This window comes from Amblyomma maculatum, chromosome 1 (assembly GCF_055883805.1).
Source record: "Amblyomma maculatum isolate TAMU_Amacu chromosome 1, ASM5588380v1, whole genome shotgun sequence".
NCBI classification, from domain to species: domain Eukaryota; kingdom Metazoa; phylum Arthropoda; class Arachnida; order Ixodida; family Ixodidae; genus Amblyomma; species Amblyomma maculatum.
Genome location: NC_139344.1, coordinates 388,806,244 through 388,820,996, shown reverse-complemented (window position 1 = coordinate 388,820,996; position 14,753 = coordinate 388,806,244). Strand labels below are relative to the sequence as shown.

The window sequence follows — 14,753 nt, the reverse complement described above, 5'->3', positions numbered from 1 at the left end:
TTGCTCGCCAATCCCTTCCTGTGCCGTTTTTTGGCTCGAATTCAGGTTGCGCGACGTCACATTCTTGACTTCACTTTAACTGAGTGTTTTAATTAACTCTTTGAGTATTTCATGCATTCATGTTTGGCGCCAAGCCATTGGATAATGAAACCATTTTAGCCTTTACTTTTACATCTTTCGTATCTAATTAATTCTCTAATTACCTTTTTAGCCTGATTGTTTTTAGGACACAACATTACGTCACCCATTATCGATTGACACCCCTCATTAACCACTACCGCTTCTCAATTACAACTGCTGAGGACATAATTTTGCGTGTCTTACCTCTAATTACTTATGTAATAAACTTATTGGCCTAATTATTTTTCGAACACAACATTACGTCCGCCTCTATTGATTGACACCACTGATTAACCTCTACAACCTCTCAATTACTCACAAATGCTGCAAAAAACATTTACATTTTTTGCTGTATTTATTTACTAAATACCTTATAGAACATTACGTCACCCTCTATCAACTGACACCACTCATAAACCTCTACCGTTTCTCAATTAGTCACAACTGCGGCGGACATGACTTTGCAGACGCGGCCTACGGACAGAAATCCGTGGACATAGAAAAGTAATGCTTTCGCATTATTAAATTGTTTTGGCAGGGATATGATGCATGGGATATGATCACCATAAAAAGCAAGCTCAATGCTGCCCCGTCTTTGCAGTATAAGAATAAGACTCCACAGATACCTGTTAAAGAATATACCTGCACCAAAGCATTAGAGGATAAATCTTGGGAAATGGTGAAATACCAACACAGATTGGCCATGAAATTCGATAGAAAAAAAAAAAAGAACAGAATCTTGTGGCTGACGTAGTAAGGAACACACGCAGTGTTTTAAAGAACCATGGGAATCGGATGGGAAATCACCATAACAACCTTGCTGAGAGTAGTAGTGCAGTTGCGGCAATAAATATATTAGCAACCAATAGAGAGTGACGAGAAAGATTGGTCATTAGTCTGCGTGGGGTGGCATCAATAACATCAAATTTTTTTTTAACAGTTACTGTTCCCCACAACTGAAAAAGAGGAAATATAAAGGAAGAATAGTTCACGAACCAACAACACAAAATTACGAAGCACAAAAGGGCGAAAACATAAGGGACATGCTAGAGCGACAAAAGAACGAATAATGTACGAAAATTTATGATTCACGCTGTATGATTTGCCTTCCACAACGACTACGGTGAGTGGAAATATATTCAAACACTCTAAGTTTTATGTCCAGAAGTTTATTTATGCTTTTTGTAATATTGGAAAATTATGAAATAGAACTGCCTTGGTATACTTTCTGTGGTTTAAAATTTAAAGCAGATTAGAGAATAAATAACTTTATTCTGCACCTACCTGCAAAAAGCGGATTTGAACAGCTGTGTTGTGCGAATTGAGCAACAAATCTCTAATCCTTTGTGTCTTAGAGGCAGTAGAAATGGCTGATGTTTTATTTACAATCTTCCCCATTGTCGACAGTATCCTCGCATTTGTAGGCTTTCGCGAGACAAAAGACAACTTGCAGGCACATATCTGGTTTATAAACATTCAACTTCGCTGTCGGTATTTAGTTTCAGTGTGTTATTTGCTGAACGATATACCGTCAGGCGGTGGTCGACGCTGTCCTCTGACCTCCTGGTATTGAAAATCTGCGTGTATGCGTAACCAGCTAAAAGTGTATTGCATAATATCTTATGGCATTTCCTTTCAATGACGCACGATCATGAAACGTCGTATAAAGATTATTCTTACCAAGCTGTAATCTGCGAAAATCTTTTTTTAGACGCAGCCAACCTTTTCACCACATTTGTGGTGTCTCTTATTTATGCGTATAGTTGTGTTAAGGGGTTCTTTCAGCTTGACTGCAAAGAATAACTTTAATTCCTATGTCAGCAAGACCTCGCTGATCGTGCAGATTCGATAGGTGTCATGTACTTACCTGAAATTCCAAAACATTATGTTTCGTTTCTTTAAAGAGGCGTGCTTTGAATACTTGTTACCCCTCACGTTGCCCAACCAGACGTCGAACCCGTGATCGGCTAGAATGAAACCTTAAGAGAGAGCATCAATAAAAGGTATGTGTTATGCGCATGTCTATGCAAGGTTGAAGGTCAGTCACGCCCTCATAATGCAATATATTTGTCTTTCAGTAACCCGTGGCTTAAAATAGGTATCACACGCGTCATACTGAGCCCATTGATTTGGTACTTCTGCCAGCGCACAGTGAGATCGTTACTTTCAGAAATGTGTCAATGCAGATTAGGTTTGACACTCTCCACGGACATCCAAACAGTTGCTTGCATAGAAGAGAACTTCTTAAGTGGCAACTCATTTTTAATTCACAACTATGTCATCGATCAGTAGATAAATGAAGGGAAAATAAGGGTGCTCGTTAATACATGAAATAAAGGAGCCAACAGTCGGCGAGGCCAAGGAAAGCATTGGGGATTGTACTTTGTCTTTTTTTTTTAATTTTTACTTCGGTAATCACATAAATTAGTAAGGTATTCCGTTTAGGGGAAATATAATTAAACACAAAGTAGAAGAAAAAACAACGTGCCGATGGTGGGAACCGAACCCCGACCTCCGAATATCGCACCCGGTGCTCTTCCAACTGAGCTACATCGGCTTTCTTATCTTTATTACCAATTTTCTTTAGGCACATAGCATACACTCTGAATACAAACAAAGCAAAGCAAAAGGAATGCTAAAAGCACTAGGCACGTTCTGCGTTCTGCCTAAAGCGCTAGATTCTGCCTAAAGCGTATGGAAAACGCGTATGGATGTCAGGCATGAGCGAACCGTTGTACACCCCGCCCGACACTACTTCATCGAGAGCGTGGTATACCTGAGAGAAATTCTGTGTGCACAAGATAATTTTCCGGATTGGCTACCTGTACTGGACCAGCTGGCTTCAACTGAGCTACATCGGCCGCTGTCCCACCTGCTACTCTCTTGGGTATATTAATGTTGTCTGTATACGAACCTTGAGAGTGTTCACCAGCGCCACCCTCAACCATAGCGATGGACGTGGAACGTCCTCTGTTACCGCCAGCGTCACGTAGAACATGATCAAGAGCGAGGGCGAAAGCTGTGCTAGAGCCCTCTTACGCTATCTATGGCTTCTCTGCTTCCCTTGTGTGTGTTTCCTGTGAGCTTTCTCTTTAGTCAAGCAATGCACCATCTAGCCCAATTTCAAGTTTTGTAACACAGGACGTTCTACGTCCATCGCTAGGGTTGAGGGTGGCGCTGGTGAACACTCTCAAGGTTCGTATACAGAAAAAATTAATACCCAAGATAGTAGCAGGTGGGACAGCGGCCAATGTAGCTCAATGGGAAGAGCACAGGACGCGATATTCGGAGGTCGTGGGTTCGGTTGCCACGATCGGCACGTTGTTTTTCCTTCTAATTTGTTTAATTATCTTTCCCTTAAACAGAATACATTGTTAATTTATGGGATTACCGAAGTAAAAATTAAAAAAAGGACAAAGTACAATCCTCAATGCTTTCCTTGGCCTCGCCGGCTGTTGGCTTCTTTATTTCCTGTAGACATACATGATACAATAGTTGTTCATAGTGATGGCGAATGTTTGCTCATAATGAAGATGAGCATATGTTGTGCTACTTTCATATTGTTGCTAGACACTTGTTTCCATTATTAGAGAACACATCGGCAGTACGTTACAAGACCAAACGACTGGCCTTCTTAATAAGAAAGTGGGGTCTTCATTACTGCATGAAAGCCATGAGCTTGTGTGATCTATCCAAACAAGCGCAATAACATAGATTTCGTGAAAGCAAGAAAGCATTGTCTTCATATGCATTATAAACAGCGCAGAACTTTCAGATACGGCACCAAGATGTTGCGGAATTGCATTACAGTATTATTGGTGCAAACCTAGAGGTCTTACTTTCTGTTCATACAGTAATCCGCAGAACAAGCACATCAGAGACATAATTTTTAGCCGACACTCAGATATCTGAAAACTTTGAAATGGAGCAGTATCCTATAATATTAAGCATCGGTGGTAGAGCCGTGTTTCGTAGCGAGACATTGTATGTACCTACAAGCACAGCATAGTGCTAGTGATTTTTGCTTAAACTATATTATCCCATTATACAACACCACATTCGTTATACTATGCGTACTTTGAATCACTTGCGTTTCCAAACATACTTAGCGTACAACCGTAATGGGTCATGTTGCGTGAAAGGGCGTTCGACACAATTATAAAGCACCGCTTTAACCCGATGTTGCACGAGCATTTCGCCTCCAAGAGGTCCTGGCTTCGATTTGCATATCGCTCTCCAATCCGAAAGCTGCCTACCAAGTCCGGAGTTGAACACTAGGGCAGCAATATATACCACCCTTATCATGCAATCCATGTCATCTGCCAATCCACACGTGCTAGCCCCATGCTCATGATTTTTCCCTAAAGACGACCAACGGTTCAACACGGTGGTGCCTACCCACATACATTCCTCCCTTGCTTTCCACCTTGAATTTTGACCTTCGCCTTTTCCACCGCTCCCACATCACTGTCCAGCCGCAACAACAGTACCGTTCAAAATAATTACCGTGACTTTCAATGCTTGCAATCAGATGAATACCCGGGGCACCCTATCCCGGATACGTTTAATCTACGCTTTAAACGAATTCCCTTTAAATGTAGGGTGCTATATTGTTAAGGGGTCCCTCAAATTCCCGTCGGTCACTTAACGAATGGCCATAGCAGGTTTTAAGAGTCTCAGAAGAATCTCGCGTCCCAGCTTTGCCAGTGACAAATGTTACAGGGAAGCCTCTGGGACAGCCTACATCTGCCCACCAGTTACGCCGACAGCGATAGGGACAGCGACATCGTTAGAGCCAGAAACGGGCGACAAAAGGCTGCGCTCCAAAACTCGCTATCTCAAGTGGAGCGCGCACACACAGCATAGGCTTCACGTTGACGTTGTGAGCGAAAACGTACAAGCATAGCCATGGAGGAAGGAAACAACTTAGGAGAGGCCCTGGCCATTCCCAATGCATTGGAGAAAGTGTGGCGGAAGTGACGTCAAAATTTAGGGTTAGTCAATTCGGGCCATTAGCGACGGCGACGCAGTTGCTATGAAAACTCGGGCCACTAGCAACAGCGTTGCTAACGGCCCTAGGTTCGTGAGCGTCACGGAAAAAGAGAATGCGGAGGGTAAAGGAGGAAGAGAGACGTTGCAGCGTCCGATCGCGGCGCGGCCGCCCCGGCTTCGAAAAAAAATGACGTCAGGGCCTCTCCGAAGTTCTTTACTTCCTCCATGAGCATAGCGCTGGCTGGCGGAAGCGGACAGCTGACATGACCGAGCATTGACTGGATTTAAGGTTGATTGACATTACGTCTCGCAGGAGCGGCCAACTCGGCCTTCTCCTTTCATATGGGAGGGTGATATAAGAACCAGCCTGCCGGGACAATTTCATTCACGCAATCTCTAGACCACGCAGGTTCGTTCATGTGGGTTGTTAGAGCGGGGTTTTATATATGGATTGGTAGCCAACGCTATCGCGCTATCGCACGCATTAAGGCAAGCTTGTGTGTCACCACTCATGATGCAAGAAATGCTTTCTCATTGAAACATCCAGCTTTCCAGCAAACTTACCAAGGCTCTGATGCGGCATATTTACCACGTAATCTGCGCTGCTGCCTTCCAGCCCATGCATCAAGAATACTACAGGCTTCCGTCTTCTGAGATCCCGTGGTTGCTTGCCTCTTCCATCTGGTATTCTATGCATTGTGATGATGTACGAGTCGTTGGTTGTGACGAAATGTTTTTCCATGGGGTAGCCCTTGCTCACTATTAACTGCGCCTGTAATGAAATTTATGTGGCTGAGTGGCCTCGGTCTATTCTCCAAATCGAGATACCTGGGTTTGATCCTGGCCACTGCAGCGGCGTTTTGATACAGGTAAACCACAAGGCGCCCACGTCCTGCCCGATGTAAGTTCACGTTGACTAAACGCAATTAATCTAAATTATCTGATGCCCTCCATTTGGGTGACCCTCATACCTCGAATCATTTTGAGGCGTTAAACCCATAAACACTACAAAAGCAAGGTGGCAAGCAATAATGTTTTCTTCAACGTAATCAGTACTTCAGGGTACTCTCCGAGAGTACTCTCCGCCTGTTCCTCGATATTTCAATGCGCTTTATAAGCATTTATTTATGGCGCTTAACTTAATACATGAATATCAGACACATATACAAGTGGATTGTCGAATTAAATTTGATTAATTTTTGAAACGTTGATAGCCTTCTAACATGTCGCTTGCCATGCGAGAAAAAATAGCACTATGAAAACTTTTCTTCAAATTATTTCAGGCTGAAGTCTGTAAATGTTTCAGTTCTGTCTCAGCTCTGGGTCACTTTAATTGAGGACGTATTCTAAAAATATCCATTTGAAAGAAGTTCCCAAACAATAACATATCTTATTCACTAGGTGGCACCTTCTATTTTAACGATAAATCCGTTTGGAAATGACAGCTAGGTTCAAATATTATGTCCACAACGTACTAGCAGAGGTATAAATGTTTAACTTGGGGACTGAGATACTGTGAAAGCTGATTATCTTGGTGAAGTAACTCCAATAGATAAGTTATGAATAATTGAGTCGGGGATAGCGTCCCTACTTTAGGAATTTATTTATAGTTGTAAAAAAATGCATACAACGAATCAACAATATCAAACAGGTTTGCAATGGTACACACACACACACACACACACACACACACACACACACACACACACACACACACACACACACACACACACACACACACACACACACACACACACACACACACACACACACACACACACACACACACACACACACACACACACACGCACACACACACGCACACACACACACACACACACACACACACACACACACACACACACACACACACACACACACACACACACACACACACACACACACACACACACACACACACACACACACACACACACACACACACACACACACACACACACACACACACACACACACACACACACACACACACACACACACACACACACACACACACACACACACACACACACACACACACACACACACACACACACACACACACACACACACACACACACACACACACACACACACACACACACACACACACACACACACACACACACACACACACACACACACACACACACACACACACACACACACACACACACACACACACACACACACACACACACACACACACACACACACACACACACACACACACACACACACACACACACACACACACACACACACACACACACACACACACACACACACACACACACACACACACACACACACACACACACACACACACACACACACACACACACACACACACACACACACACACACACACACACACACACACACACACACACACACACACACACACACACACACACACACACACACACACACACACACACACACACACACACACACACACACACACACACACACACACACACACACACACACACACACACACACACACACACACACACACACACACACACACACACACACACACACACACACACACACACACACACACACACACACACACACACACACACACACACACACACACACACACACACACACACACACACACACACACACACACACACACACACACACACACACACACACACACACACACACACACACACACACACACACACACACACACACACACACACACACACACACACACACACACACACACACACACACACACACACACACACACACACACACACACACACACACACACACACACACACACACACACACACACACACACACACACACACACACACACACACACACACACACACACACACACACGCACACGCACACGCACACACACACACACAATCGCCCGCGCAAATGCACGCTCTTAACCAAGAGCTTCCATACACACGATCATGCGCAGACACTCATTTATATGCATGCGCAGATCTCTATGCATGACAATATGGCTTCCCTTCACATATCGTCACCAGCTATTATGGACGGAAGAGAATGAAGACTATGACGTTTGAAAGACAACGCAAGAGCTTGACAGTTTTTGCATGCCGGATTGTGGGAAGTTGATTAAGACGAGGACATTGAGATCGCAGTGTTAAGTGTGTCATTTTTACGCAGGTGTAGTTTGGCAGGAGCAAAGGCGTAGTGGTCGAAAGGACTGGCCGGAGGAACGGATCTCCTCGCACCGGCGTGCGATAGAATTGCGATTCTAGCTCTGAAGTTCAATTGACTAGTGCCATACCAGCGGAGTATAATGGCACACGAGTCAATGCTTTTTACTTGAGCGATCGCCTTCTGCTATCGCATAAGAATTCACGCTGGATAACATATTGTAGGTTAGAGAACAGAATGCACCTTGTAATCATTCATTTTGATCATGTAAAAATAGCCCACGTCAAATCCAGGATTTTCATGTGGCGTCTGTTAAATGGGATGCACTTTGCACAGTTTTTCTCCCAAATTGCAGTACCCACATGTACACAACACTATGAACAAAGAAATAAAAATATGGGGACCGAGGATGGTACGCCTATCGAAACACATATGATGCAAACTAACGATTACTGTTACCAAGGACAGCATTGGTAATGTTCCTGTTTCGTGTATCTTTTCTCCATATATGTCGCGTTCATGAGGGGAAAATTCGCAGTATCATCAGTTTCACATGAAATTATTATTATTGAATGCGAAGTAGAAAATACTTGGGTGATGATTCGAATAACCGGTAATGCGAAATTTGAGCGAAGGTGTTTACGTGTGCAGCCATAGGCTACCGCGTACGTAACAGGCAATCTTTAATGGCAATGACGCGCCTTTGCTAGGCTAATATGTCTCGCAGCAACAGCCGCCGCTGAGGAAACGTGACAGGCTACGCCATTATCGTTGTACCATCCATTTACTCCTCTCTTCTTCCACCTTTAGATATCCCACTGTACACTCCTTTTCCACTTTATACTCCTCACGCTTCCGCCACACTAGCTTCCCCCACTTTGCATTTCAAGTTTCCGCTGTACGCTCCTCATTGGTTCTCTCGTCGACGTGTGATCCTCAGCGTCCTACTTTCATCCCCGGCTATGCTCGGTGTTCACTTTCTCTCATACCGTACCGTGCTCCTTTTTAGCTCAGCCGGTTACGAGGTCGACGTCGCTGCTCAACTCACGAATTTGGTGCTCAATATACGAGCTTTAAATGTCGCATGCCGCTTGCGCAATCAGAACCCACGACCTCCGCATGTCACCCTACCAAATGAGCTGCGAGGGAGCCGTACAGTCTTATTCAAAGATGAGGATATATTAAATGATAGGCTCTTGACAGCACATTTATGAAGAGAGATAAGAGTTCATAAAACGGATGAACTTCAACATAAAATCGAAACTCTCCTCTGTCCTTCTGCTCGGTTGCGTAACAGCTTTCTTAATATTGTTGTTGTAGGGACTCTATCGGCCTTCTATTTTCGCAAATGAGGTTGACGAGACCATCTCTCATCCTTAATGCCAAAGTAAGCACAACTGGATTCTCTCAAAGCTACCTTCCTGACCGTTCGTTTGATTACGACTTGCTGTATAAGCGAACGTATTTTTGAAGTGAAAGAATCACTATGTCATGCAAAGCCAACGTCGCCGTGCATGGCACCAACTACGCCAACCATGGCAACCAACTACGCCGTTCCACAGGTGTTCCCCCGCTGCGCTCGCTACAAAGGGAAGGAACATAGCGGTGCCCCAGCAGACGAGCACATTCGCGCGCCTCCATGAGGAGCTGACCGAGTGGAGCTAAAGCGACTTCTGCCTATAATGGAGGAGAGCTGACCGAGTGGAGTAGAAAAGCGTCCGCCAGCATCGTATGCACAGATCATGTACGTGACGTCTGCCTACAATGGAAGAATTTCGACCCTATAGAGATTTTAAACATGCACTGACATAGCACAGCCCATGGACGCCTCTCCATTTCGCCTCCATTGAAACGCAGCTGCCGGCGGTCGATTTCGCAGCCAGATACTTTGGTTCCAGAGCCGTTTTAGCTCCACATTCGGTTCAGCAGCTTTAATTATATTTCTGCAGCTATGGTCGACGTTGGTACTGTTGAATACGTTCAACACTAGGTTACTTGGAACATATAAGTACATACTTCGGTACAGGATTATTAATCTATTAAAGTCGCTTAGTTACTCAACTGAGCCATGCGCACATCAGTATCTAGGGCAGCTCTTGCCACATGCGGAATTCGTGCGTTTGCATTAAACTTTCATGGGATTTTTTTATTTACTTTATATTTATCTTTCTAGTAAGAATAGCTCCATTATTCATTATTCATTCATCAACGGATCAAAGAAAAGAAAAGTAAAAAGATATAAATTACATTATGCTGTCCTCGTTGCAACTACTTAGCTTCCTACATGTGAGGAAAATGCAGGTAACGTTGCAAAGCGGAACTTCTAAGCGAGCACGAATACGTACGCTCACATTTAGGGCACGCACCTTTCTATTGCAGACTGTTAATGGCTCCTATATGCATGTTCCCTAGTTCCCCCTCTCTCGCTCGCATGCATTGTTCTTTTCGATGAATACTTATTCTCCATATTGTGCCTCTATTACCTTGCCCACATTCATTAACATCTGCCGGCTCAAGCTACTACGTGATACGAAAGGCGCTACTGAGCGCTACCCCTTCGTGCCCGAGAGTTCTCGAAGGTTTGATTCCCATTTCAAACACCCATCTAAAAGATGCTGCTAAAGTTGCCAGCACCTGTCTTGTCATGTGGCCTTGTGACGTCACATATCCAGCCGACTAATCAGTACCCAGTAATGTCAACTGCAAACTACCACCTGCTTGAGCCTGCCCTTGAGTTTTCAGTCCCAATGCCGACAACGCCAGAGTTTGAGCAGAACGGCCGGGCCTTGAACTATATCACTTTCGAGTCGAGACCAGAGTTCGTGGATTCTATATATCAGCGCTTTTCATAAACTTAGCAGCTACAGTAATTGTACTTTCTGAGAAGCTCAAAATATCGGCAACAAGGCAGATTATACGAATGGAACAAAACAGAATTTTTTAAGTTTTAAGTTTCAAGTTTATTTCATACCTACAAGAAAATGAAGGAAGAGTTGTTCAGAAGGAGGTCCCGTAGTACAAGACTGTCGGGGAAACATCCCAAAACAAAGCAAGGGAGGTAGAAATGTGAAAAAAAAGGGGGAAGCAGTGTAATAAGTAATTAGTATAAAAGTAAAACCTACAAATTCAACGTTTAGAATATACAGCACAAAAAGTACAAAATGCACTCCGACATGTATGCAGGGCCACAAACCCAACGGCGGCCTACTGAATCAATAAATGTTTTGCATCGCGTTAGGATCTCAGTGAGAATAACGCGTAATTTAAGCAGCTGCGGCGCATGGTGGCAAATTGCTATATTATTATGGAAAATACCCGATATGAAATATAAATGCAGCGAATAAAGCACAACACGCATAACATTCTGAAATATGTTCAAACAGCTTTCAGAGCAGCTATAAGATTGACTAGCACTGTCTTTTTTTTTCTTACATAATACAATAACTAAACCCATCTACAGGGCACAGAGCAATTATATTAAGGAACTAATGCCCGTAGAAAGTGTGATGTTTCGCAGTAGTTTTGCGGTAGAGGCTACTAACTCGTGAGGAACATAAAGACTAGAGTTGAGAAATCCTAGCACATCGCGGCTCATGCTATCGCGTTGCAATGCTTATTCATTAGTTTATATTTCAAGTTTAGATGTGATAGAGACACTACTGTATAGACGGGATGCAAGGAGTAAACATATGTAAGCGCATGTAACAGGCAAGAAATATGAGAGGCAGGATAACGATCTCGGCGATCATTCACCATAACTCTGCATAAACACGTTTTGAGACAACTACGCGGGGCGTATTTGAATAAGCTTGTCCATAACCTGAATGGGGTGATCATCATTAACGTCTAAGCAAATGTACCAAAATTCATGTACAAGAATAATCTTCAAGAGGCAACGTGTACCTAAATCTGAAATATTGGACTTACCGCTGTTTTGCCGACGTCTCTGTCGCTGCTCGGCAAAATGCTAAGGGTCACTTCGAAAAAAGCTGAAAACAACAACAGTATGTAAACCGGTTTTCTTTTATGCATCCTTACAAAAATATTAGCAATAGCCTTTTTTTATCTCGTACTAACACTTTAAATTTGCAAACACAAGCTAAAATGTTTACAGCAGATAACTGTATAGACAGAGTTTCGAGGTAAATGAATATATTAAATTTTTTTTTGTAAATCACGAGGCCTGTGTTAAATTATGGTTCTTCCTCAAGCTGCTCCAAAACGCTCTGCGTACTGAAGAGATGGGCGATCCTGTATATATACTGTCATACCGCATCTTGTAACGGTACTCAATGTTGCATTGTTGAGACAAACAATGTTACAAAGGAGGACATTGAACTGATGTCCCTGAATTCCATTCAAAAATATAACGAGGTCTGAAAACAATCGCTATGTATACGACAAGATTACCTGGAACTCGTGTTCGTCTCTATAACGACAAGTACGTTAGTTGACAATGCATTCTTTTTGTAGCTTTCAGCCAGTTGTTTTAGTCACTTTACGAAGTCCTTTGTGCACTTACAAGAATTATTTCGAATACTGTGGCCACCAGCAACATTCGCATCTCTCCTGGTCCTCTTCTTATTGTTCTCAAATACATGCTTTTTGCATGATCTGATATTAGAAATCTGGAAGGCTATTATATGCTACGCCTAGATTTCCCACCCTAATGGAACGCAGAAAAGCGTTCCTTGATGCCGTAAGGTATATTTCGACTTTTTATTGGCACTGCAGTAACCTGGAGCTCCCATAAAAGCCCACGATTTCGTGAAAGCTGGCTTCCTCATTCATTTGCTGCATCCTCTTCTTTGTTGTCTTGTTCTTTCCAGACCATAGAGTCTATAAATGTTGCGACGTTCCGGTATGGACCTATCAGAGTAATACAATATAGGTCAGCTGGATAAAAAACATATACCAAGCTCACGCGGATAATGAAGAATAAAACGCTTGCATATCCAAATTACCTAAAGATGACATGGCTCTTTATAGAACCGACTGGGCATAAATCTCTAGAATAATTGAGAATAATGAAGAGCCCCCATCTATTGAACAGTGTAATGCTACGTAAAAGCGAACAGTCTACGCTCTAAGCTGGGGACAATATAGATGCACTTTCCACAAATTCAGGGATATCAGATCAATAATAGACTTAGGCGAAATCGGAGACATAATGAAGTGGACCTCAACCATTGTCTCACACGTCAAACAGGCCACCGAAACGATAGAGGGAAATGACATCCCATTCCTCAAGAAGAAAATAGCCGAGCCGAATAGAGAAATAAAGATCTACGCATGAAAACTAAAAGAGAAAAAGTGGGACCACAAATGCGATGAGCTAGAGAAGAATATGAGCCATCCCATCACCTGGCGGATGCTGTGCCACCTCTTAGACCTCACCAACATCAAAACCCATGCCAACATGGAGCAAATCAAGGCAAGATACAAATTTGACGGAACCAATCGACCGACATAAAGACATCTATACAGGCCTCGCTTTCCCGGCAGTGAATAAAGAATATTAGGGGGCGGAGAATCCGCTTTTGGACAAACCTTTTCTAGTAGCAGAGGTCAGAGCCGCGCCCTTTCACCTCAAAAGGAACACAGCGCCTGGGCCAGACAAGCTAACCTATGGCATACGAAGGAACTTAGACAACTCATAGTTCAGCATGCAGCATATTTGAACAAAGTGTGGGAATCCGGGGAAGTCCCTAAACACTACAAACATGCCAACATAATTTTAATCCATAAGAAGAGCAAAATACCGAGTATCGAAAAATTCAGGCCAATTTCACTCACCTCGTGTCCAGGAAAACTAATGTAGAAGGTAATTCAGCGGCAACTAACTCGATTTGCGGAAGAAAACAGCATCTGGCCCAACAAGAAGTTCGGTTTCAGACCGCGCCTTAGCGCTCAAGATACCATTACTAGTTACTAGTTCAGTCGTTCAGTCGTGTCCGACTCTTCGTGACCCTATGGACCATGTCACGCTACGCTTTCCGGTCTCTCACTATCTTCCTAACATCACATAACTTCATCTGCAGTGCCTCGAGGATGCCATCTAACCATCGCGTTCGCTGCCTGCCCCTTCTCCGGCGACCCTCAACCTTTCCCAACATCAAATCTTTCTCCAGCGACTCCTCTCTTCTCATCAGATGACCAAAGTAGCTGAGCTTTAACTTTAGAATTTGACCCTCCAATGAGCAGTCAGGGTTTATGGTCGACAATATTGACTGATTTGATCTTCTGGCAATCCAAGGAACTCTCAAGAGTCTTCGCCAGCACCACAATTCAAACGCGTCAATTCTTCGGCGGTCAGCCTTTTTCACAGTCCAACTCTCGCATCCATACATCACAACTGGAAAGACCATAGCACGAGTTATACGGATCTTGGTTGGCAGACTAATGTCTCTGCTCTTTACTAGGCGGTCAAGGCTAACCATTGCTCTCTTTCCCAGAAGCAGGCGTCTCCTAATTTCATGGCT

The 14,753-nt window shown here is 43.6% G+C and overlaps 1 protein-coding gene across 1 annotated transcript in view; it reads right to left on the bottom strand.

Annotated features, from left to right (window-relative positions):
- The window catches only part of LOC146208492 (gastric triacylglycerol lipase-like), a 19,410-nt gene extending 13,532 nt beyond the window's left edge, over window positions 1-5,878 (bottom strand). The window contains exons 1-2 of the mRNA XM_084578674.1: window positions 5,677-5,878; window positions 1,988-2,099 (exon numbers count right to left, since the gene is read on the bottom strand). Coding sequence (XP_084434800.1) covers window positions 1,988-2,099; window positions 5,677-5,854 — 290 coding nt within the window. The 5' untranslated portion in view covers window positions 5,855-5,878. The remainder of the gene's footprint in view (window positions 1-1,987; window positions 2,100-5,676) is intronic.
- Between the last annotated feature and the right edge of the window lie 8,875 nt (window positions 5,879-14,753).